Consider the following 25,965-nt stretch of genomic DNA (forward strand, 5'->3'; position numbering starts at 1 on the left):
TGCTGTGGGTGCAGCCCTAAAAAGCAAAAAAACAAAAACAAAAACAAAAAAAACAAAAAACAGGGTAATTTCCTCCTATAAGCACTGTTCTTGCAAAACAAACAAACAAATGAACCCAACAAAAACAAAAGAAAACAACAAAAAAGAGTGCTATGAATGTATTTCTCTAAATGGAATATTTATTAATCTATTTTTGGCTTAGAATTGGCCCTCCCATAATCCAATTAGCCAAAAGTTAGCTGAGTAATTTGAAATATTCTCCAGCTGGAGTGGAATCACATTTATGGCTTGCTTCAATCATTGCATCTCTGTCTTTGCTCTTCAAAGAGCCCCCCATCAACCATAGCCTTTGAAGTCATGAGCAGAAAGGGAACCAGATGAATTCTGTTTTTAACTTGCCACATTCTCTATTCTAGCACTCAACTTATCTAATTGAACAAGTTAACTGAAGAAATATATAATGTAGTATCACTTTATTATTTTTATCCTGGCAATTACGTTACCTTGTACCAGAAAGTTTTTTTTCTTTTTTTTTTAGCGCTGCACCCACCGCTTATGGAGGTTCCCAGGCTAGGGGTCCAGTCAGAGCTGTAGCTGCCGGCCTACAACACAGTCTCAGCAATGCGGGATCCAAGCTGCGTCTATGACCTACACCACAGCTTATGGCAACGCTGGATCCTTAACCCACTGAGTAAGGCCAGGGTTCGCACCTACATCCTCATGGATGCTAGTCAGATTCATTTCCACTCAGCTATGACGGGAACTCCCAGAAAGTCTTTAAGAGAGGTTAAGGAGTAAACCCAACTAGCATCCATGAGGATGCAGCTTCAATCCCTGACCTCGCTCAGTGGGTAAAGGGATCTGGCATTGCTGTGAGCTGCGGTGTGGTCACAACCCAGCTCAGATCTTGTATTGCTGTGTCTCTGGTGTAGGCCAGCAGCTGCGGCTCCAGTTTGGCTTGATAACTTCCATCTGCCACGGGTGTGGTCTTAAAAAGCATTAAAAAAAGAGTTTAAAGAAAAAAAAATCCCAACTCCAAAACCAGTTGTTGCCCACTCAACTCTTTGGTGACCTTCTGTCAGTGTTGATGGTCAGGGTGGCTTTCGGAAAAGGTTTCCAGTAGTAGTAGCAGCCTTTCCTGAAGCATCTTCTCTCTTGATTTATAGCAGATGATTCTGTCAACGCTCACAGGTTACTTTTACCTGAAGATCCAGCATGAGTTTGTTCAACCTTGAAATCAGTCACTGAGGCCCTCACCGTGGGTCAGCTAACAAGGGAGCTGTTATCCAGCATGTGTCCTGACTAAATAAAATCATAGCTGATTCATGCCTGAAGGTACTCTGGGGTACAGCATCAAGATTAAGAGCTGGAACTCGAGTCAGTCAGTCTGAGTTGAATCTGGCCACACCTCTGACTGGCTGTGTGACCTTAGACAAGCTACTTAACCTCTTCATGCCTCACCTGTCTTATCAGTAAAAAAAGAAATAATAATGATACCTACCTCTCATGGGTACCTTGTGTGGAATAAGTGAATTAAATGTGTAAAGCATTTAGAACAGTGTCTGGTATATGATAAGCATGCAATAAATGTATAGCTCTTATATTCTATACCTTTATGTTTGTAGGCAAGAAAAATGGGTACAATAAGAAATATTTTTTTCTCTATTTTTTAAGGTAAGAAAAGTAGGTAAAATAAAAAATTAAAAGAAGGCTGGTCATTTTTAGAACAAAACTTTATTTACAAAACCGTAACATGGTCTGATTTGATATCGCTGTTGACAAAAGGCCTATAGCTCTTCATTAAAAGGATACATTAATTTTAGCTAAACATAAAACAGGAACCTAACATTATCCCAGTGTCTTAGTCCCTGTGTAGCTCTGAATGCAGCTCCAAACTAAACAAAATTAAGAAAAACCCCCCACCTCTTTACAATGTACAAAGGCATAAGCAAGCCACTTCTTTCCTTTTTTTTCTGTCTAAGAATTGGAACTGAGACCACTCATCTAAAATTTGCTATTTACAGAGAAAGCCCTAGAGGATGGGATAAGTTAAAGATGGAGGTTCAGTTTATCTGGTTTTCATAATACACTATCCATATGACTTTAGAGGAATGTAAATAAATAATATTGATACACAGTATATATTGATCATTTTCTGACAAATTTATACATCTAATATCATGCTGAGGAATCAAGAGGGTTTCTTCCATCATTTTATTTTTAAAGTTTTAATTTATTCTATTTGCTGATTCACAAAGTCTTGTCCCATAGTAACATGGTTACCACCAGTATAACATATGCTAGCCAGTACCCATAGATACTGGACCACGGAAAATTCCCTGTTAAGCTTTAATTCCCGGCTGAGCTTCACCCATATATGCCTGCTTAAATGCATGGTTTTACACATGGATTCATATAATGGATTTATGCATGGTGATATGTATGTGGTGGATAGTTATGCTGCTTATTTAGGAATGTAAAATTAACGGCATCTGGCATCTTGTTGTAAGAAAAACTTCCCCAGATTGGGAGATAGCTGAGTGACACGTGAAAGAATCTTCTACTGTCTGAATTTAAGAATACACTTAAAAAAAAAAAGAATACAGAATACACTTATACCAAGCAGAGGGATGGATGGAAGAGAGGAAGGCTAGAAGTAGAAGCAGAAGAAAAGAACCACACAGGGAATTCATTCGAGACAATAAATAAATAAATCAACAAATGCCCCATTTTTTGATTTTGGAAAAAAGAAATCACTGGCAAATTCTCACTAACAATTTAGAAATTGATCCATTAATATATATTTTAAATAGGAAAAAGTAAATTAGATATATATATCATAATTCTATTCATCTAATACACTCCTCTGCTGAGATATCTAACATGTCTTCATCTGTACTCTCTTCTATCTCTGGCAAGTTGCCCCAAAGTAGGAAGTTTACGCCTAAAAAAAAAAAAAAGTCATAGCATTATTTGGTGCTGACTACTGTTATACCTCAGAACATGTTTATACAACCTTATATGTGGGAGTTCCCTTGTGGCTCAGCAGAAACAAATCCGACTAGTATCCAGGAGGATGTGGTTTCGATCCCTGGCCTCGCTCAGTGGATTAGGATTCAGCATTGCTGTGAGCTGTGGTGTATAGGTTGTAGGCTCGGTACTTCTTGGATCCCGGGTTGCTGTGGCTGTGGTGTAGGCTGGCAGCTGCAGCTTGGATTCAACCCCTGGCCTGGGAACTTCCATGTGCTGTGGGTGTGGCCCAAAAAGCCAACCCCCCCAAAAAAAAACCTTACATGTTCATGTTCTTATATTAAACAACAGTATTAGCAGTTAAGAAAAAAGCTATTCAAGAATGAACTGCAAATAAAATATCTAGATATTAAAAGTATCTCAACTACTACTAGATTTAGATACTAGTAGAACATCTAGAATATCTATTTTATTTTTGTTTTTTGTCTTTTTAGGGCCGCACCTGTGGCATATGGAGGTTCCAAATCTAGGGGTCCAATCTGAGCTACAGCTGTCGGCCTATGTCGGCATAGCATCATCGCCAGATCCAAACCGAGTCTGCAACCTACACCATAACTCACAGCAATACTGGATCCTTAACCCGCTGAGCGAGACCAGGGATGGAACCTGCGTCTTTATGCATACATACTAATCAGATTCGTTTCTGCAGAGCTACAACAGGAACTCCTAGAATATCTAGAACACAAACATTCTTTAAACCCTTTTAAGCAAGGGCTTGAGTTCTAACATCTTGGAACTCATCTTTATATTAAAAAATTTTTTTTTGCCTAAAATTATTTACTTACTTACTTATTGTTTGCTGCACCTGTGGCATGTAGAAGTTTCTGGGCCATGGATCAAACCTGTGCCACAGCAGTGACTCAAGCTGCTGCAGTGACAATGCCAGATCCTTAACCCACTGTGCCACAAGAGAACTCCTAAAATCTTGGAACTCTGAAGGATCTTGGGAGTCCATTTGCTCAAACCCTGCCTCCAGCAACATTGTGCCATAATCAGTCTACATTGATAATTTTCAAATACATTTTAGTGATTTTTAAGAATGGCGATCTCACAAGATCTTTTTAGATTAAGTATCTCTTTGGAGGGTGCATGGGAAAGGCCTGAATAAGTCTCCTCATCTCTTCAACAAGCATGGAAATCGCTGGTACTTTTCTTCTGATTAAACAAAGCGAGGTTTCAGAGCCATTTATAATACCAATGGTAATCCTTGATATACGTGGGTGTTAGCCCAAAGGCTGTCAAGATAGAAATAGAAACTTTAGGACCAGGTTGTAGCTATCAGCACAATAAACAAAGCCTCACTGTGAAAGGATAGTCAGATTTCACATTAAAGAATCCAGTACTGGTATATAATACAAGATCACATACATAGTAGAGGATAATGAGCTGGTTTATTATGGGCACACATGATACTGTAACTGCAAAGCACTATGTTGAAAAAAAAAAATTGACCTCTAAGAGAGCCAGGAAGAATGCAAATCTCAAGCTGTCCAGTCATCAGTGTGGGCACGAGGAGGACAGAGCAGCTCTGGATATGCACTCCACACGGACTGAGCTAGTGGCCAGGCCACATGGTGGAATGGAATGAGCCGGGGTTTGGAGATTTGACTTGAATCCAGTTTCCACCACTACTAGTACACCATGAATGATTTTACTACTTTTAGTACAAATATATGCAACTGCAGGCAATATATATTATTTTTTGTGTATTTAATTTTTTTTGGCCAAGCAACTGCAGGCAATATTCCCTGGCACGGGAACTTCTGGTATACAGAAGTTCCCGGGCCAGGTATCAAACCCATGCTACAGCAGTGACCTGAGCCACAGAAGTGACCTGAGCCATAGCAGTGAAAATGTTGGGTTGATCCCAACCCACTGAGCCACCAGGGAACTCCTTGTGTATTTAAAATTTTTTACAGTATGGTATTATATGAGTCTCTTCTAATTTGCTTTATTCATTCAAAATTATGTTTTTGAGATTTACCTATGTCCATACATATAGATTCAGTTCATTTCTTTTAATTTCTGTAGGGCATTCCATTGTGTGAATTTAAAAAAGCAAAACAAAACCCATATATATCTTAAATATGGTCCATCACTCATCCTTTGCTCTAATATTTCCTCTCATTTTGCACAGGGGCTCAAGGAGACTGCACAAGAATGTGCACCATTAAAACAGTGAAAACAGTCAATAGTCTCTTTTGGTTGAGATGCTGGAATTTTAATCAGTCAAGAAAGTAGCATCTATTTGATGCAGATTCATGTCTATCACATTATTTTCCATAATTTTTTCGTATTTTTTAATTGCTTACAATACAAAACACTCCTCCCCCACCCCCCTGCCCCAAGAATGGATGTGGTTCTGCTTTTGAAGAGATGACAGGCTAGTAAGGAATCACTCGGACAAAAATCAAAGGGACAATTTGAACCCCAAAAGGTAAATGGGGAGCTGAAGACAACTTGACTTGGAGGGCATTCGCCAACCCCTGAGCACTTGAACCGAGCTCTCCCAGGCCTCCTCCGGAAAGTCTTGGGAAATCAGCTCTACATGTGAAGGCTGACCTAGAACATAGACTTCTTGGGACCCTTTCGGTCTAGACATTCTAGAATTTTCTAAAGCTAGTGTACATAGTCTTGCGCTGCTCCTCACTCGGATGCCTCAAGGACAGTTCCAGTGCCATGAGCAACCCTGCTTTAAATCAAGCGTCCAGAAAATCTTGCTTTAAACCCCAGTATTAGGTTTACAAAGGAGAAGCTTGATATTCTTGGAGTCAGGACTCAGAGACACAAGGGGCTCAGCACAATTGGTTCAAAGGAGAAAAAATAAACCAAGAGCCTGGATCTGACAGAAGCAGCACCTTCCTTTCTCTGTTAAGAAGGGAGGAAGGAAATCCTGTGATACATCTGTTTCTCATGGATTAGATTCAATGCGAATGGAAGAATGCGGGGCTTTTATCTTTGAAAAATTGACCAATACGAAAAAGTAAAACAAAATTGAAAAATCTCCACCCTGTGTTTGGAATTCTATGAAGCAGGAAAAACAGTATCAAAGCAGAAACCTCCTTTCATGTGTGTCCTATGAGGGACACAAATATAAACTGGAGGCTTACATTCAGAGCCGCTCTCTCACTTAGGGAAGTTCAGGTAAGTCCTTGCTCAAAAATGGCCTTCTTAATGTACTAGAGTCTTAAATTAAGGCCTCCAGGAGTTCCCGTCATGGCTCAGTGGTTAACGAATCCGACTAGGAACTCTGAGGTTGTGGGTTCGATCCCTGGCCTTGCTCAGTGGATTAAGGATCCGGCGTTGCTGTGAGCTGTGGTGTAGGCCGGTGGCTACAGCTCCAATTCAACCCCAGCCGGGAACCTCCATGTGCTGTGAGCTGTGGTGTAGGCCGGTGGCTACAGCTCCAATTCAACCCCAGTCGGGAACCTCCATGTACCGCGGGTGCGGCCCTAAAAAGAAGAAAAAAACAAAAAGGCCTCCAAATAATGGGTTGAGAGCCACAGTCGAATGCCAGGTGATTAAAAAAAAAAAAATCAGAGTCTATAAAAACCCAAATGTAATTGGAGGGTTTACAGCCTCTGATGACCTAGCTCACGATTCGTCATCTCTTAGTCTGTAAAGGAAAATCATACTTTAAAAAAAGGAATACATTTTAAGTTCTGAAGAGGACTAAAAACATACATTTGAAAACTTGAGCCTGTGAGTGCCAACTCAGACGTCAAGTTTTTTAGACTTGTTCTCTAAACTGAAGTTCTGTAGACTTCAGTTCCCACTTAAAAATTCCCACAAAGAGCCAACTTAGTGTATTGTGTAAGTAGATTTGAGACAATGAGAACATGTGTCCTATAACAAAACTGACAGGCTCCAGACAATACAAAATGTATTACATACATATCTTTTAAGAATGGGTTGTATATTTTCTGACTAGATAATCAGTATAACATATTGATATCAACTACATCCCCTGATTAAATTTTTATCATAATGTATTAATATAGATGCCAAGATATCAATTTTATCCTGAAGCAACGTCACCAAATGCAGAGGTTACCTAGTCATCTTTCCTCCCAACTCCCATAACCCCAGCCCCCCCTCCTCCCTTTTTACACACACACACACACACACTCATATACACAATTGACTATTGACCTAAATTCTTCCCAAATTCCCTGGAGTCATGATATGTATCAAGTCACCAATTTGGAGCAATTAAAGTATTAATTTATAAAGGTCAAGAACTCCACCCAAGAAGTACGAGGTTCTTAAATATGATGATCAAAATAGAAAGGGCAATGAATTTTGGCTAGTAGTTTCCATAAGTAAGTGTTTGGGATGAAAGGATCGAAGGTTTACTCTAGTGAATCCACCCCACTAGAGAAGGTCTCAGTGGGGATCCTGAAATGATCTATGGAGAGGTTCACTCCATATCAAGCACTGATAAAGAAATGCTGTAGAGGAATGCCCGAGTCAATTGGTTCTTACCAGTAGAGTCGAGTCTGTTAATACCATAAACCGCCTGGCTGTGAAATATCCAGAAGTGTCCATTGTTGCAGGAAAGAAGGCAGGAACAACACGGAACAATCACATGATAACCTACAATATTCCCACTAAAAAAGAAAGTAAATAGTATTAGATATAAGGTAATGTCTGGCCATGGCAGCATTTTATATGCTAATGTGAGTAGATAGACCGTGTAAAAATCTCATTTCCTCCTAACAACCTCCATTGCTGGGATCTTTGGGATGGGATTTACTCTGATGATGGCTACAGCTCTACTGTTAAGGGGGAAAATAGTCCTTACGTGAAATAATAGGAATGCATTCTCTATTTCTTTGCTAGTATTGTTTTACGCATGCTCCCTTCAGAAATTAGTTTCTAGATGCCATAAGGTTGTGATTTGTTCTGTAAAGCACCCTAAATTGATGGGCTGGATGAACAAAATCTATGAAATAAACTCAGACCTGTGAGTAAAAGGTTTTTGTTCTCCCCAGGACTGCAAGTTGGGTTCTTATATGTTCTAGTTCCATGCCAGCACCTAAAAACTGTTTCAACAGATGGAGGAGTAGGAAGACAGCGTGAGCCCATGAAAACTGAACACAAGCTGGCTGCTCTAATTTTAGTTGTAGTGTTTTTGAAGGAATTCAGAAACGAAGCAAATCCACAGCTTCTCGAGAAAGTTGCAAAAGTTTATTTATTTATTTTTACTCTCCTCAGGGTTATCTTTCTGATTAGAAATGCTTTGCTCCTGTAGAGGTTTTTGGTTTTCTATCTAGTCACCATTAAATAGAGTGAATACACAGGGAAAGTTTTAGCTGGTAATTTTTTTTAAAGGACAATATGAACTGCTTATACCATGAGTTGTGAAAATTCCTATTATAGCTTGTACCCACTCTGTGAAATATGAGACTCAGCTGTTTTTGTGAGGTCCCATAAGAAATACTATAAAAGGTACTGGCCCACTTAAACCATGTCTTCCAATCACAATCTTCTTGATGAGCAAATAAATGAAAGCAAAAGTTGTTCTTGGACTAGGACTGACAGTTACTTGTAAGACTGTATTGCAAGAGTAAATTCTATGCTTCTAATTACCACCCAAATTCATTCATTCACTCAATCATTCAAGGAATGTTTATAGAACATCTGCTATGTGTCAGGGGCTGTTCCAGGTGCTAGGAATACAGCAGTGGACAAAGTCCTTGTTCTCATGAAGCTAATATTGTCTTAAGGACCCATCACACCACTTTGCTCCCTTGTTAAAACCCCTTCACTGGCTTCCCATTGGCCAAAAATGAAAACCAAAAAACCCCTTCATACCACGGTCTAGATCTGTGCTGTTCAAAACATGGCTCTTGAGCACTTGCAGTTTGGCTGGTCTGAACTGAAATGTGCTCGGGTATAAAAATACACTCGATTTCAAAGACTAAGAATAAAAAAATAGATTGTAAGATATTTCATTAGTAATTTTTTATGCTGGTTACATGCTGATACGATAATATTTTGGCTATATTAGATTAACTAAAATATACAGTTAAAATTTATGTTGCCTGTTTCTTTTCACTTTGTAAAATGTGGTTACAGACTTTTTTTTTTTTTTGTCTTTTTGCCATTTCTTGAGCCGCTCCCTCGGCATATGGAGGTTCCCAGGCTAGGGGTCGAATCGGAGCTGCAGCCACCAGCCTCTGCCAGAGCCACAGCAACGCGGGATCCGAGCCGCGTCTGCGACCCACACCACAGCTCATGGCAACGCCGGATCGTTAACCCACTGAGCAAGGGCAGGGACCAAACCCTCAACCTCATGGTTCCTAGTCGGATTCGTTAACCACTACGCCATGACGGGAACTCCCATGAGACATTTTTAAATGACATAGGTGGCTTGCATAGTTCTACTGGATGTCGCTGCTCTAGATTATCTGGGTTCTGACCGCATCTCTAATCCACCCACATTACTCTCATCCAATACTTGTAATGTCTCAGTCACACTGGCCATCACCTTTTTTATACCTTGAACATCTTTTTTTTTTTTTTTGGCTTTCTGGGGCCACACCCGCAGCATATGCAAGTTCCCAGGATAGGGGTTGGGGTTGAAATTGGAGCTGAGGCTTCCGGCCTAACCACAGCCACAGCAACGCCAAGCCGCATTTGCGACCTACACCACAGCTCATGGTAACGCCAGATCCTTAAGCCATTAAGCGAGGCCAGGGATCGAACCCGCGTCCTCATGGATACTAGTCGGATTCATTTCTGCCATGCCTGAGGTTCTTCTTGCCTTAGGTTTTTTGCCCTTGCTGTAACCTCTGCCTAGAACATTCTCCCATTGGCTCCTTCTTAACTTACCCTTTAAGATTCAACTGCAAGGTTACCTCCTTATGAGAAGGCATTCCTGACCAAGCTATCTAAAGTAGCTCTTACCCACTCCCGCAACCTCTTATTCTCTATTAATTATTATTCTTTCCTTTGGAGTACTTCCTAGCACAGTCAAGATCTCATTTATTTAAATATCTTCCTGACTGATTGATTGTCTTCCTACTAGAATATAATGTCCAAAGGACTGTAACTTTGTTTTCCTTAAGGCTGGAGTTCCAGCCCCTATAACAAGGGCACATGGTAGGACCTCCGTATACAGTTTGAATGAGTGAATAAAAGAAATCAAATGGTCATGACCACATGAAAAGAGTTTGCTAATCTAAATGATTAAGATTATAATTTATAGGAGTTCCCACTGGGGCAGTGGATTAGGAATCTGACTGCAGGGGCTTGGGTTCAATCCTCTGCCAGGCACTGCTGCGGCCAGCACTGCAGGTCAGTGGGAGACCCTGGAAGAGGGACAGCGTGGCCTAACAGACCACAGAAGACGCCTACATTTAGAAAAGTGGGGGACCAGGAGGCACTCCGTTCCAAAGAACAAAGGCCTCTAGGTTTCAGCACACAGGCCTTTTATTAGAGAAAGTGACATAGGTTAATGAGCAAAATCAAGTGCAGTTAATGATAAGGCTATCTCTTAGTGGTTGTGCTTTTGCCAAATTTGTTTCCTGCATCATTTAGCAGTTTCCATGGTCTCTAACGAGGCACAGTGGGTTAAAGGATCCAGTGTTGCCACAGATGCGGCATAGATTCAGTCCCTGGCCCAGGAACTTCCTTATGCCACAGTGTAGCCATAAAAAAAAAAAAAAAAAAAAAAAAAAAGGATTATAATTTATAATCCAAACTCCATTTAAATAGGAAATCTCAATTTTTTCTTTCTCTTAAAAAGGGCTAATAACACTCAAGTCTGTCATCTGTGTTATAATTTATAGTTTATTAAACTTTTTTTACCCCCTTTTTTGGCCACCTCCACGGCATATGGAGTTCGCCAGCCAGGGATCAGATCCAAGCTGTAGTTGCAGCAGGATCCTTTAACCCACTGTGCCAGGCTTGGAGATCAAATCTGCGTCCTGGTGGTGCAGGGGCACTACCAATCCCTTTGGGCACCACAGTGGGAATTCCTATCAAGCCTTTTAACCTTCATAATTTACTTGATCTTTAACAACCCTACAAAGTAAACACAAAAGATATTTTAATTTCTATCTTAAGATGACAACTATAGTCTTAGGATAGAAACAGGTTCAGAGGCTTAGAGGTTTAAGGCGTTTACTCAAGCTAACATAGAGAATAAAGGTAGGGCCAAGGCTCAAACCTGATTTTTATGACTACAAATCCAAGTGTTCTTTCTCCCCCCAAAACTACACTGCTTGTTTCTGAAAGTTAAAGCAGATATTTGTTAATGCACTTTGAGAAACTGTAAAATCATATACACATGTAAAGCGCCACGAGACCCTTTTAAAAAACAGTTCTGTGTAACAAATGGTTTTTCAACGGCTCATCGCATGGGTGATAACCAGTGCTCGATGCAGTCCACTGAACTCTGTGCTTTGGTGTCAACATCCATCTCCTAAACCCAGAGCTATTTGGAATATTGCCACAAATTACCATTTTAAACATGCGATGTCCTTCAGTTTACATTTGCAGATTTCAGTGAAATAGCATCTTCCAATGAAGTCCACTGCACTGGAGAGGGAAAAGTGTAGAGATAGTCAAATGTACATAAAAAACATGTTGTAAAAAAAAAAATACAAAATATAGTAAGTTAACCATTTAAAAAATATATATATTAATTTGCTTTTTAGGGCCACACCTGTGGCATACGCAAGTTCCCAGGCTAGGCGTTGATCCCAAGCTGTGTCTGTGACCTACACCACAGCACACAGCAACTCCGGTTCCAAAACCCACTAAGAGAGGCCAGGGATCATGGCTATTAGCTAGGTTTGTTACTGCTGAATCACTACAAGAACTCCACCATTTTTTAAGTGGACAAGTTCATAAGTGTTAGGTGTGTTCACATTTTTGTGCAATGAATCTCCAGGCCATTTTCATTTAGCAAAACTGAAACTCTGTACCCATTAAATAACAACTCTCCATTTCCCTCTTCCCCTGACCCTCAACCACCATTCTACTTTCTGTTTCTATGAATCTGACTACTTTAGATACCACAGATGAGGAGAATCACATAGCTTTTGTCTTTTAGTGACTTATTTCACTTAGCATAATGTCCTCAAGGTCCATCCATGTTGTGGCATGTGACAGGCAGGACATCCTTCCTAAGGCTGAATAATGTATCAATGTATGCATAAACCACATTTTGTTTATGAATTCATCTGCTGATGGACATTTGGGCTGTTTCTGCCTCTTGGTTATTATGAATATGCCATTTATTTTCCATTAAAGTGGCACCATTTTATATTCCCACCAACAGTGCACAAGGGTTCCGATTTTTCCGAACCCTTGATACAAAAAGTACTTTTGATTGTGATTTACATGAATTTTGTAAACCCAAAGAGCCAAAAGAGACTCTAAGAGAACTATAGTATATTTTGTTAAGAGTTAATATTTGTGAGCTCATTATAAATGACAAACAAACCTTCCATGTAAAAAATCTTGTGTGTTCATTGACTCACATCCATGTTAGCGCATTAATCCATCACCACTGTAACCATTATAAGGAGGAGTAGACAAGGGAAAAGACCTGATTATATTCCAGATCTGGCCTAACCTTTAACAAGTCACATATCTGAGCCCTCCTTGTGACTATCTTAAACTTTCCACAGGTATTACAAAGACTAATGGGTTAATATTTAAAATTTTTGTTTCTGTATGTGCTACTAAAAAGAAAAGGCGCTAGATAATTTAAATCATAGAAACTTGGCAAGAGTAGTTTCTAGATTTATTGTCTACTGCTTCTTCTTCTTATAACACATACATACTCACAGAGGTACTTGAAATAATAACCCATTTATCTTTGCAGTAAATGAGGGCCTTTGGCTTTGTCATTAGGCATGACCACATTTAAACCAATGTAGATAGGATTTCAAGGAAGAGTCCACAGCTTTGAGTATATTTAAAAAAATTTAAAGTGTCTATCGTGATCATAAAATCCATTTGAAAGTATTCTGATTATTAGCCTGACTCCTCTGGCTCTGTGTCCAAAGAATAGCTGTCCAGGTATATTTTTGATAATTACTTTTTTGCTTTAATGATAAAGTTTCAATAAAGAGCATAATCTTTAAAGTCATGTAAGGGCACATATAAGTCGACTATAGAAAGAGAAAGTATGTTTTAGAACTAGAAAAAAGGTATATTTAAAGCAAATAAAATGGCCTTTTCAAATAAAAAGCTAATTCTTAAGGACTACCCAATAATAAGTAGTGACTGAAAACAGAATTTAAAAAGGATTTAAGTATGCAAACAAATACATAATGTCTCAAATAGGCTTTATGGGAGCCAAGGATCATTTTAAGGCTAAGTCTCTATTTCATCCCATGAAAATCAACACAAGTCTTTCTCACTCAGAGAGACAGAGGGAGAGCAGGAAAGAATACTGAATTAGATGGACAATTGATCTGATTTGACATGCCAATTGCAAATAATGGTAGAAAGCTAGGGAAAGTTTTTTGGTGTAAAACTTCAAGGATAAAAATGAAAAACTCAAATGACCTCTCTCACCAACAGTACAGAAAATCTTGCCTAAATTACCTAGAATCTGGATTGTGGACTTGATCCAGTGAGAGGATGGTTAGGCAGCACACAGCTGCCAGGGATCCAACTTGAGAGATCACATGACTATAAGTGAGCTAGCACATTACATCAGGACTGACCACTCTGGCTAAACCACAGACTTCGTCCAGACAGTCTGCCCCCTTAGTTACACTCCCAGGGGATCATCAGACTGTTGGGAGTGGCTGGAACACCAAAATGATAACCTCCTTTGTTGACTCCCAGAAGTCCAAGCCAAACACTTTTCCCACTTAGTTAAAGGCTACTGTTGCCCGCCAATAGCATGACTTACTTGGTAGGAGGGATGTCTGTAGAGAAAAGGTCTATTTCAGTGTCGCCCAGCAAAACAGCCTTCATTCCTCTATAGCTGAGCACTTGTTTACAGAATTTGCAACACAGGATGGACACGCGGCGGTCCTTGAAACTACAACAGCTGGTAGACATGGCGTCCGGGGAAGGATGAGATGTGGGATTTTCAAAGTGGAAACAAGAGCTATTCCTTTCCTAGTTTGATGCCCCCAGGTTAAAAATCAAATTGCGAGGCCTCGAGCTTTTCTAGGCCCTAAAATCGAGAAGGGAATGAGTTCCTTTTCGATTTTCCCGTGGGAGGGTATAAGTAATATTTACTGAACAGGGACGGGAGAAATAGCAACTTTGACTTTCTCTTCAACTTTCGGGCAAGGGAGTGGAGAGGAGACAAAAGGCAAGCTGCCTCGGGAACTTTTCTGCAATATTCCCTTACTCCAGTCTAGAAGGATCCTTTACCCTTTAACTCCCGCCCCTTTGGCAATTCCCTCAGCTTCTCCCGTGTTTTATCTAAACCTTCCCTCTTAAGCCCCTCCCACGGAGAGCTCCAATTCCTCTCTCTGGGATCGCAGGCTAAGCTTTCCTACCCACGCCTCCTCTTTGGAAATCTTTCTCCTCTCCCCAGAATTCAGAAATCTCCTCAGCTTTCCCACTGGAAGGATCCTGGGTGCTTCTTAGGCCTCCCGCGACCCTCCTCTGTTCTGCTCGTTCGCGGGCCCACCGCTTCACTTCTCTCCCCGCAGCCCCCAGCCCTTAGCGTGCGGGCTCTCGCGCGGTTCCTCTCGCGTCTCTCTCCCCTCGGCTCTCCCTCGTGCCCCCCGCAGTCCCCTCAAGTCTCTCCCGAACGGCCGCTCCAGAGCGCGCGGTGGTATGGGTGGGGCGGGACAGAGGTCGCTTTGGGGGCTCAGACGGCGTTGAGGTCTCTGCCACCGATTGAGGTCTCTGCTACCGAACAGGTCGTTTTTTGCTCCCTCTTCCGCTCTCTCTGCCTTTCCAACAGGCTGTCAGTTTGAATTGCCAGCGTCGCGCACCGATTGGGAGAACTAGAGTTTGCCCACGTCCCGCATTGGAAGGCTTGGGAGCCTGCCCCTGGCGAGATCTTAGTGGCTAAGAAACCGTACGCCACGCCCCAGTAACGGTGCCTTGATCCACTCGGCTTTCTGGTTGGCGGATCTTGGCCACGCCCCCGATCCCATTGGTCAGCCCTGGGAGGTTGGGGCAAGACCTACTCCCGCCTCAGTGAGAGAAGCAAGGCACGCCCTTCGCGCTTTTTACTGGAAGACATTCTAAAGGTTCCCGCCGGTCTCTACTCTCTATTGGCTAAAACTCTCCGCAACGCCCCTCCTCTCTACCCCGGTCCAATTGGTCGTGCCTTCTCTCAGGAGTATGTGTTTGGCTGTGGGTTCCATTTTAATCCCGCCCATCAGTTCTACTTTGGGGTTCGGCCACCCTGGGAGGAGCTTACTCTGTGACCACGCCTCGGTAGTGCTAGTCACACCCCCAAGTTTCGCCAGCTCCTCCTCCTCATTCCAGGCCTCTCGGGATCAGCTATTTCTATTGGCTAAGAGCCCCATCGGTCGATAGAAAACGGGTGGTGATTGGCAAGGGGGTGGGCTCTGCTTCCCGGCGGGGTCCTGCGGAGTTGGCGGAGGCTCCTCCGGGGACTAGGGGACCGATCTGCGTAGAAGCGGGTGGCGGGGAAGAGGGGAGGAGAACTCTGTGTGGGAAGCGGAGCCGGGGGCCTGGGACCCGTCGCGTCAGAGCCAGGTAAAGGCTCCTTCCCTCTCCCCTTTTTCTTCCCGGCCGCGGAGCTGGAGCCCTGACTGAACAAACCCGGGCAGGGGCGGGAAGGAGAGGGCGCGGATGCTGCTTTCGGCAACGCTTTAACATTGTCGCTTGGAATATCTCAGACCCCCTCCCCCCATGACCTACTCCCAGTCTCCCAGTGCAGCCCATAATACTACTCAGGACTGCATCTCCGCCTATCACCATACTGCCTAGGACTCTGCGTTGGCTCACATGCAGCCGCGCAGTCCGCACCCAGCCCCCTCCCCAAGTCCTGCACATGGGCAGCCTCGGTCCACCTTTTGGCAACCGTCGGTGGCATCACTTGCAGCCATCAGCTGCCCTCTTACTCTGTCTCCAAGCCCCGGCAGACAGCCCAGTTACAGCCCTGGACCTAGAAGGATGGGTGTTCCGCACTGCTTCCGGGGCTCTTCCCCTGCCCGAGCCCCCAGCCGGACCTGAATGGCTCCTCTTTACGCGCTCCAGTTCCCAGACATATCTGGAACCGCAAAGTTGTTAACATCCTAGCGCTGCGTGTAGCATCGCGGCCCACAATAGTCTCCTAACTTCCCCCCCAGCCCCAGGGTTATCCTCCCTTTGCCCTCTCCCCGCCTATCAAGCGCGTGCAGAAGCTCCAGTTATCCCTGGCTCCCGTGCAGTCTTAGGACCCCACCTCTCACCCCCCTCCTCTCTTCCTGCCGGCCTGAATCACCACGCCGCTTCTGCTCTCCCTTCCTCCCTCAGTGCGGCCCTTTCTTCAGGCGGGGGAAGTGGGAGACTCCCGGCGCGGAAAGGGAACCGGGCGGCCCAGGAGGGAGAGTCGCCGCTTACAGCGCGTCTTGTAGCGAGACTCCCGGCACTACACTCCGCCCTCTTCTCTCCCGCCTCCTGGGCCTGGGTCGAAGCGGAATCTCCTAGGGCACCTCCTGGTGCGAGGAGTCGGGACTGCTGCCCTCACTGGCCTTGCCCTAACCCCCAGCCTGGGATTGGGTGCGGTATCTGAGATCTCTGGGCTTGGGTGACCAATTAGGGGTGGCATTTAGAGTCACTCTTGTCCCTGACTTGGGACAGGCGGCGGCTGCCTTCCGTCCCCCCGTCCCCCCACCCCCGCCTTCCCGGTTTTCCCGACTCCGACCCTCGCCTCTAACCAGTTTCCTGCTTCTGCCGACCACATTGTTTTCCTGGATGTGTCCCGTGCCGAGCAGGCTTTTTCCTGCAGATCTACCCCCCCCGCCCCCCCTGCAACATTTTGCTGCCAAGAGAAGCTAGTAACCAAAAACAAAACAACTGAGAGGAGGGGCGGAGGGGAAGAAAAGTTGTGCCCGGGTGCCTTGTCCCTCCCCGGCTTTGATCCCCTTTGAAGTCCAGGGAGTTGTCCCAGCCCGGGTCGGGGACCGCGTCGGAGGCAGGGCCGGGAGAGTTCCCTCCGGCTGACGCTGCCCAGTTCGGGAGGCCGCCGAGGTGCCGCAGTCCCCGCCCGGAGCCCCGCGTTCCCGCCGCAGTCCCCACCCAAAGCCTGCTAAGGCGGCTGCTCCAAAGTGTTTTTTTTTTTTCAGCCTTAAAACAAAATCCGGAGGGAGCTTCCTTCCTCCCCACCTCTCTGCGCCGGGCTCTGAGGGCCCGGCAGCGTTTGGCCGAGATGAATGGGCCCAGGCCAGCCTGGAAACGGCGTCCCCTACCCCACCCCCGCAGCGATTAGGATCTGCACTGGGGCTGATCGCCCCCTCCCCTTTCCCCTGCATTTACAGGCAAGTGAACCGGAGCAAACGACTTCCGATCCAGTCTACGCTGCTGCGGCTCCCGTTTGGGATTTGATTTGCAGCATCTTCGAGTCTGTGCAACAAAAAACCGCGAAGCACGCCCAGCCCTCCCCCAGCACCCAGAGACGCACCCGCTCCCTCCCGGGGACCCAGCTGGGCGCGTCCACACCCCCGCACCCCCACACCATGTTGTGCGGAAGGACTTCCACTCCCCGCCTGTGTCGTTGATGTCAGACCCCAGGCCAACCTCCGGGCGCTGCAGTTCTCCTGGCTAATGCTGAGGCTGCGGCTTGGGCTCTAGCACAGGAACCGACCAACGCCGCGCCCGGCCCCAGCGCCCACCGACTGCATGTGCCCGCCGTAGTCGCCTGCCCAACCCGCAGCCCGCGCTCCCCGGAGCGCTGGAGACCACCGCGGGGGGCCCCTTCTGCCCGCGGGAGAAGCGATCTTGGAGGTATTGATTTCGGTGGTTGGATTTTCCCCGTGGATCTATCAATTCACAATTCGAATTTGGAAGAAAGAAGGAAAACATGACGTCTCCAGCCAAATTCAAAAAGGATAAGGAGATCATAGCGGAGTACGATACTCAGGTCAAAGGTAAGGGCTTTGAAAAATAACATAATGCATGTGCTCTGTGGACCATTGAGACCTGTATTTCCATGATTTGCAGGATGTTCATTTCTTTGGGTGGAGCAGGTAGGGGGCAGGTGACCCTAGAGGTGGTTTCTTAGGTGAGTCTGAGTCTCTGAGGGATTGTCCATAGCAGGGGCCATAGGATCTGGAAATGAATTTTTGGAGTTGGCTTTAGACTTGTCCTAGGGCTGGCCATTATTTTGGCAGTCCTTTCCTCCAGGCTAAATGGGGTGGGGGAGGGGCAGGAGGTTCTTGGAGAGAGAAAGGCGGCAATTTGCCTCTGGGTGCCTGGGTCTGGTTTCCTTGAAGGACAGCTGAAATCTGACAGGTGTTTGGGAATTTATTTCAGAGGTGGAAGAGGAGTCCAGGCAGGAAAAGGCATACCGTGGAGAAGGTGTACCATTTGGAGAGCCCTGGGGGAGGCAGGGTTTTTTGGGTTTTTTTGGTTTTTTTCCTGATGCACTAGATCAAAACATGACATTTGCTATGGCATCAGACCCAGAAAGTCTGTGGCCACCTTGGGTGGACCTTGTACCTGCCTGGTCTCTGGCTGTCTGCATTCAGTCAGAAGTCAGAGAACCGAAAGAATAAGGTCACTCACACCCCGTCTCCGCCCTCACCTAAACCTGAATGGAACTGGGATGTTGCTGGGTGGTGCTGATTCTGGAGACTGGGAAGACATAATTGTTTAACCCTTCTGTGTTGTCCTCTGCTCCAGAATACATGCTTTTAAAGGCCCACATCCCTCTCTGCAAAAATGTGAAGGGTGAAGCAAAATGTGGACCTAGAGAAAACAGGTGACCAGTCGGGCACGTCTAGTTGCCTGCCCGACTGAATTTGACATAAATCAAAACCTCTTTCTAGATAGCCCTTTTTTTTTTTTTTAAACCAGCAGTTCCCATAGAAGGGGTTCCTGCCTGTTAAAGAGCCCCAGCATATGGTTGTGCAAGGTACTGTCCCTTCCTGGCCAGTGACTGGAAAAGCCATGTGTCGCTAGCCCATTGAGACCTCAGCTGGGGGGGTGGGAGAGGTGGGTGGCCTTGAATGTTACACCACATGGTTGGAGCTCTGGGTTTTCCTTTGTTTCAGAGTACAGAGGGAGGGGCCCCTCCTTCTTTCCCTGCACCAATGCAAGGAGACCTTTTCCTATCATAGAGGACTTGGGAAGGGCCATGTCTTCCCTCTAATGATTGCTGGGAGTGAGGGTGGGGGTAGAGTTTGAAATGGGCAGCTGCCTTATCCCTGGAAGGTTGGAAGGTAGTTTCAGGTCCCCATTGTGCCTGTAGGATCTTTTTAATGTCATCAGCTTGGTCAGTGCTGGAGGTGCCCTGAGGGACCTTCTATCCACTTGGCTGCAAATATTCGTGGGTTTATTACAGAGATGGGGGAGTTGACTGACGGATAGTTTCAGTTGAACTGGGGTTGGGAGAGGTGTGGTTGTGAGTTATAATTGAGGTCTTGGCCTCTTGTCACTGTTCATAATCCTGGCTTGTTTTTATAAACAATAGGCTATTGGCCTCAGTGTCCTGTCCAGATGCACTGCATTTTGCTCCTGGAATCCCCCCTGCAGTTTTAACCAGATATGTCATTCTTCTTTTTATGTATCCTATTCTTAACTGTTGCCATAGGGAGTGTTAATAACTTTGACTTTCTCAGATTTCTCTCCAGAAGCACATGCCGTTTGACTAAGGTGCAAAGTGATTTTACATGTTTATTTTTTGGAAGGTTCAAGGCTGATAGGTGTTAATAAAACTGTATCTGCTGATTCCTTATTGGTGAAGGAATTCTCACAAGTGTCTCAAAATTAAACAGTTCTGTGTATTTACAAACATTGTTCATTGAGATGATGTAATGCGCTTGGCTATTTGGGGTTTCTCGTCAACCTTGCCACAAGCAGGGGACTGTTTTGCTTTGCGCGGATGCTTTTTTCATTGACGCTATTCGGAATCATAGGATTTTATCAGTGGCTGAGCACGATGCCTTACTCAGAGAAGGTGCCCAATGAATGCTTATGAAACTGGTTTAGTCCCTCATTTACAGCGGAGGCAAGTACGGAGAAATTAAGAAGCTTGTCCAAGGTCACACAGCTAGCTGGTGAAACTAGAAGCAGTATACCAATTCCCAATTCTATTTTATTCATATTTACTATGAAACATCATCTGACTGGAGCAGGAAAAAAAAATCCTTAAGATGCCCAAATCTGTCAATGAATAATAATAGTATTAGTGATAATAATAGATTACATTTTGGGTGCTCAAAGCTCTCTCCCAAATGCTTTATAATTGTCTCATTTAATCTTCATTTTAAACCTGGAGGTAGAGAGTCCTTCGTCCTCTCTTCACTGCATAAAGAAATTGAGAAGCCATCCCAAGGTCACGCAGCCAAACCACGATAGCTGGACTCCACTCCTTTATTCATCAGCTAGTTATTGAGTACCTTGAATGGGTTCTGGTGACTAGTGATGAAGCCATAACAAGACAAAGTCCCCCCCTCCCCCGCCATGAAGCTTAAATTCTAGAGTCCGTGTTCTCCATGGAAGGTCATAGAACTTGGAGACCAAGGACCTGAATTCTGGGTTGGATCTGTTCCCCCGCTAGCTGGAAGCCCTTGGTCAGATTTATGATGCTTCAGCGTTTTATGTGTTGTATGGGACTCACAGGGCTGCCAGTCTGACTTCACTTACAGATGCCGAGATAAAAAAGAAAATTGCGATTTTGGTCTGGTGGTCAAGAGTGCAAGTTTTTGAGTCAAAGGGATCCAGGTTTAAATCTCAATGCTCTTACTCGCTTGCTTGGCTCTTTGGGCAAGTCACCGGACTTGTCCCAGGCTCAGTATCTGAACATGGAAAATAGGCAGCATAACATCTATTTCCTAAGGTAGTTGTGAGGATTCAGTGGGATACTCTATCAAAATCATTTAGCACAGTATCTAGTACTTGTAAATGCTCCATAATTAATAGTCCAGTCTGCTCCTCTGATGGGAGCCCTCCTTCTGACTGAATTGGGGTGAATGTGAATGCTGTGCTGTCTGTTCACTCCAAAGTGGCAGCTATAATGGTAGGAAACAAGTCTAGGGATGAAACTTGAGTTCTAGCTGAAGTTCTACCAGAGGGTGGTAGCAAAAGGTTCTTGGGTCAGTCACTGAAACTCTCTAGACCTCAATTTCCCATTCTGTAAAATGAACAGGTAAATTGTTGAATCGTTGGCAGCTGTTCCTCCTCCTACAGTCCTGGGTCTTGCTTTACAGTCAGAATGGTTTGAATCAAGGGGGCTCCCAATGGGCTTTCGACCCTGTCTCGCCTGTGGTTTTGGATTTCCTTAAAACCACCTGCTTGCCTGTGCCCTGAAGGACTTCTGGGGCTGCAGCCCCAACCCTACCCCAGTGTGATTTTATGAGGGGCATTCCTCCTTAGTCAGCCTGCCTTGGAGCCGCCTTCTTAAAAACCATCATTGTTTCTGGTTTGTGGGTGTTCAGATTCCTTTGAAAGTTCATGCCTTTCAATCTCTGACTCGAATGCAGTGATATTCTGAGTACTTGTACATGGCTCAGTTTACATAGCGCTTCATATACATTAATCTCTAGAAATTCTTGACAGATTCATGGTCATTAACCTGAAGCCTTTTGGCCTCTCGCCTACTAGTTTCTTTGGGGATTGGAACAGTGGAAGGTGGTAAGGAGCTGGGTATAACCATTGCGAGAGGTGGTGATGGGGCGGTATTCCGGTGAGTTCACGTCTAGGCCCACCTTCCCAGCTCTTGTCCTGTTCTCATTCAAGGCTTCCTTTCCTATACCCTTGCCATACCTTGAGTTTTCCCAGTACTCCCCCCCACCCCACCCCAAGCTTGAGATTGACAGTTAATGCAAATATTCCAGGAGGAATCATTTGAAACAGAGTGGCACTGTGTGCTGAGCCTTCAATTCTCTTTCTTGAGAACATTAGGGGTCTTGTCTTTTTTTTTTTTTTTATGTCTTAGAAGAACAGTGTGTGTGTACCACAGAGCTGAGAAGTGAAATTTTGTAATTTCCATCTGGAGCATTTTGATAGAAAAGCCTCAGGCCTTTGCCTGGAACAGTTTAACCCTTTCAGGACACTTTCTGAACAGGAGATGAAATTGAAAACTCTAGACACATTGTGTGTGCACACACTGCACTTGGGAGTGCTGATGGCTGGTATTTAAACAAGCTTGTTCCCCCCGGGAGGGGGAGGTGTGAGCTGTTCTTCACTCCTGCCAGCAAAGGTCTTCTGCGGAGCTTCTTTCCTCCCAGCCCCCATTCCTCAAGGGAGCTTTAAATATAATCAGTTTGTGAAAAGCTGTAGTAAAACAGCTCGTTGGAATCCCCAAGCAGATGCTATCATCTTCCCGCTAGATGATTGAAGGCACCTCTTCCCTTGCTTAGGGAACACGGGACTCAGTGGTAAGGTGAGCTCCTGGAAGAAAATGAAGCTCTTGGAAAAATTAAAGCACCTTGCTCTGCATCTCAGAATTAAAAGGCCCCGGGAGGAAGCTGATGCACAGGAATGCTGTGTTCTGTGCAAAGCAGCAGTAGTTAGAAGCAGTGTTTGTGAGGACTCCTTCACTCTTCCAGGTCCAGGCATTCTCTTGGGGAACGGGTACAGAAATTTCCTTCGGAGAAGCCCATCTAGTAGCCGTGGCCACATCGTCATGCACCACACAGGTTAAAAGGCTGGAGCAGCCCTGATCATTTCTCTGCTCTGCAGTTTATGGAGTCTGGCCCTGATATGTAGGGTTCACACCCTTTTAAAATCAGCACGTGCTCAGCCCCTGACTCATAAACTTTTAGATAAACGTGGGCTGCCAGTGCACCTGTCGAGTTCTCCTTCCAGAAGAGAGATTTCCTTCATGGGCATTGTGATTACCTTAGACCCTAGACCTCTGAGGGCTTCGTTTGGAAAATATGATGTCATGTGGCAGGGAAAAAAGAAGTTGATATTTAGATTTCTACTGATAATAAAATTCTAGTTGAATAGTTTTAACTCTGGGTCAACTACAGAATTGGCCTTTTGGGGAGTCTGGGAACGTTACCTTCAGAATTGTTTGATTTAAGAAGAAATTATGAGAGCCCTTAAAAATGTTTTTTAAAAATTACAGAATTAACACCTCTCCTGATTTTACAATAATGAGTTAGGAACTCTCATCCCTCATTCTCTTTAATTGTGGCGAAATACCCATAATGTAAGGTTTGCCATCTTAATCATTCTTAAGTGTGCAGTTCAGTGGCATTAAGTACATTCACATTGTTGTGTTACCACCACCACCATCCATCCACAGAACTCTTTTCATTCTGCCAAATTGAAACTCTGTACTCATTAAACAATGGCTGCCCCTGGAATTGGAGTTCCTGTTGTGGCTCAGTGATTAAGGAACCTGACTAGTATCCATGAGGATGCGGGCTCCATCCCTGGTCTTTCTCAGTGGGTTAAGGATCTGGTGTTGCCTTGAGCTGTGGTGTAGGTCGCAGACACAGCTAGGATCCCATGTTGCAGTGGCTCTGGTGTAGGGTGGAAGCTGCAGCTCCAATTCGATCCTTAGCCTGGGAACCTCCGAATGCTGCAGGTTTGGCCCTAAAAAGACAAAAGATAAAAAACCCCGCAATAACTGCTCCCTCGTTTGTATTTGACAACTCTAGGTACCTCATATAGGTGGACTCATACAGAATTTTGTATTTGCCCTTTTGCAACTGGCTTATTTACTTAGCATCATGTCTTCAAGGTTCATCCATGTTGTACCTTGTGTCAGAATTTCCTTCCCTTTAAAGGACATTATATGTATTATCCACATTTTGTTTATTCATTCATCCATCCATGGACACTTGAATTATTTCTACCTTTTGGTTATTGCAAATAATGCTGCTATGAACATAGGTATATTCCAATTTTTTAAAAACATCCTCTGAGAGTTTCTGAGAGTTTCTTGGTTAAGGATTCCGCATTGTCACTGCTGTGGCTCGAGTTAGATCCCTGGCCCAGGGAGTATCTGCATGTCGCATAATAAATAAATAAGTAAATAAATATCCTGTACACCAAAATTTTACAGGCCTGTATATAAATTTCTATATAATGCTCTGTCCTCTTAAAAATTTTTAGCGTTAAAATTAAATATATATTTTCACATTTTCATGAGTGTATATTTATGTTCATAATATGAACATTGTATACTAATAACAATTTTATCTCTTTTGGTAGTTACATGAATGACTCAACTTTTATTGTATTTTTAACAGCTTTATTGAGGTTTGATTGACATATAATAAACCACACACGTTTAAGGTACATTTGATAAGTTTTGACATGTTATCTACCTATGAAATCACCACCACCAAAATTTCTTCGTAATGTGTTGATGAATGAATAATAATAATATCACATTATAGAATAAATAAGCAAAAGGCAGTTATTACCCGGTTTTTAAATGTAATAAGTAACTAATTATTCAAGCCACCCAGATTGGTCCCTGGCAAATTTATTTAACCTTAGTGAATAAAGAGAAAACAGTCTTCCAGAGATGTCAGGCTAATAACTGTGTCTCAGCTATCATTATGTGTTTAGGAGGGAGGGTAGAAGGTAGGGGAAGAAAGAAAGAGAAGAAAACCTTGGCTGTGTTACACGTTGAAGAGTTACAGTATCGGGGTTCCCGACGTGGTGCAGTGGTTAACGAATCTGACTAGGAACCGTGAGGTTGCGGGTTTGCTCCCTGGCCTTGCTCAGAGGGTTAAGGATCCGGCGTTGCCGTGAGCTGTGGTATAGCTCCCAGACGCGGCTCGGGTCCCGAGTTGCTGTGGCTCTAGTGTAGGCCAGTGGCTACAGCTCCGATTGGACCCCTAGCCTGGGAACCTCCATATGCCATGAGAGCAGCCCTAGAAAAGGCAAAAAGACAAAAAAAAAAAAAAAAAAGAGTAACACTACCTATTTTCCTTTAGTTCTTGCTTGAACCTGTCTCATGCCTCATGCCTCTTGTGAAGGGGTCACAAGTGAGCTAGATGCCAGGGGGAGAGGCTGGGAGCTCCCTTGGGAGATCTGCTCCAAATGTTATGAATCTGGCCTCTTTCCTGTAATGCTTGATTCCCTATTGCGTGTTGAATAGAGACCAACTTTCTAAGGTGAACATTGCATGGTCCTCAATCTGGCTGCAACTTACTTCACCATACTTTTCATTTTACTTTAAAGAGAACTAGAGGCCGTCTGGACTATTTGCTGTTCCCTAGACGCATGTACTATTAGCTAACATTTTGCTGTTTGTTTGCGGCTTAATGAACTAGGTGTTATGCTGAATACTCTTCATAGATTATTTCATAATTCTTACACCAACTCTAGAAGGAATATATTGTTATTATCCCATTTTGCAGATGAAGAGAGGTAGGCTATTGAGCCACTCACCCAGGGGCTGTAGCTGGTGAGTGATGGAACAGGTTTTAGAACCTCAGCCATCACCAGAGTGGCATTCTATGTGCTGTTCATGGAATACCTCTTTCTCCCTGGCCAGCCCCTCTGAGATTGCACCCTCGTAAAGTCCAGCTTTTCTGGGATGCCTGCCTTGATGGCACTGGTCAGAAATGACCCTTCTTTCTAGTTCACTCACATAGTGCTACAGCATTGATCTTAATATTGTCTTAGGGTTTTTGTTTGTTTGTTTATTTGTTTGTTTGCTTTTTAGGGCATATGGAAGTTCCCAGGGGGTCGAATTGGAGCTACAACTGCCAGCCACAGCCACAGCAGTGGGAGATCTGAGCTGTGTCTGTGACCTATACCATAGCTCACGGCAATGCTGGATTGCTGACTCACTGAGCAAGGCTAGGGATCGAACCTGCCTCCTCATGGATACTAGTCGGATTCGTTTCCATT

At 44.3% G+C, this 25,965-nt stretch overlaps 2 protein-coding genes across 39 annotated transcripts in view; one reads left to right on the forward strand and one right to left on the reverse strand.

Annotated features, from left to right (window-relative positions):
- Positions 1–1,715: 1,715 nt before the first annotated feature.
- FAM72A (family with sequence similarity 72 member A) lies at positions 1,716–14,945 on the reverse strand. The gene is made up of 4 exons (XM_084976918.1): positions 13,913–14,945; positions 11,500–11,577; positions 7,516–7,640; positions 1,716–2,944 (listed from the first exon to the last, which is right to left on the reverse strand). Exons 1-4 carry the CDS (start codon positions 14,062–14,064, stop codon positions 2,850–2,852), a joined length of 450 nt encoding a protein of 149 aa, XP_084833044.1. The 5' UTR covers positions 14,065–14,945; the 3' UTR covers positions 1,716–2,849.
- Positions 14,946–15,585: 640 nt separating this feature from the next.
- The window catches only part of SRGAP2 (SLIT-ROBO Rho GTPase activating protein 2), a 279,310-nt gene continuing 268,930 nt past the window's right edge, over positions 15,586–25,965 (forward strand). For 21 of the 38 annotated variants that reach the window (XR_014815655.1, XR_002335789.2, XR_014815663.1 and 18 more), the window contains exons 1-2: positions 15,586–15,693; positions 17,460–18,068. Coding sequence is in view for 23 of the 38 variants with exons in the window: in XM_013979624.3 (XP_013835078.1) it covers positions 18,002–18,068 (67 nt within the window). In the remaining 15 variants the exon portion in view is untranslated. Of the gene's footprint in view, positions 15,694–17,267; positions 18,069–25,965 lie in introns of all 38 variants that reach the window. The other 17 variants (XR_014815658.1, XR_014815666.1, XR_014815659.1 and 14 more) reach the window with 1 other exon arrangement.

This window comes from Sus scrofa, chromosome 9 (genome assembly GCF_054392235.1).
Source record: "Sus scrofa isolate SSC_HxYL_T2T_F1_AM1 chromosome 9, Sscrofa_HxYL_maternal_Yorkshire_Landrace_v2.0, whole genome shotgun sequence".
Lineage (NCBI taxonomy): Eukaryota > Metazoa > Chordata > Mammalia > Artiodactyla > Suidae > Sus > Sus scrofa.

Coding starts and splice junctions, on each gene's coding strand:
- FAM72A (XM_084976918.1), bottom strand. CDS start 14,064: ATGTCTACCAGCTGTTGTAGTTTCAAGGACCGCCGCGTGTCCATCCTG. Junction 11,578..13,912: donor ACAGACATCCCTCCTACCAA/GTAAGTCATGCT, acceptor TTCCCTCTCCAG/TGCAGTGGACTTCATTGGAA. Junction 2,945..7,515: donor TAACAGACTCGACTCTACTG/GTAAGAACCAAT, acceptor TTTTTTTTTTAG/GCGTAAACTTCCTACTTTGG.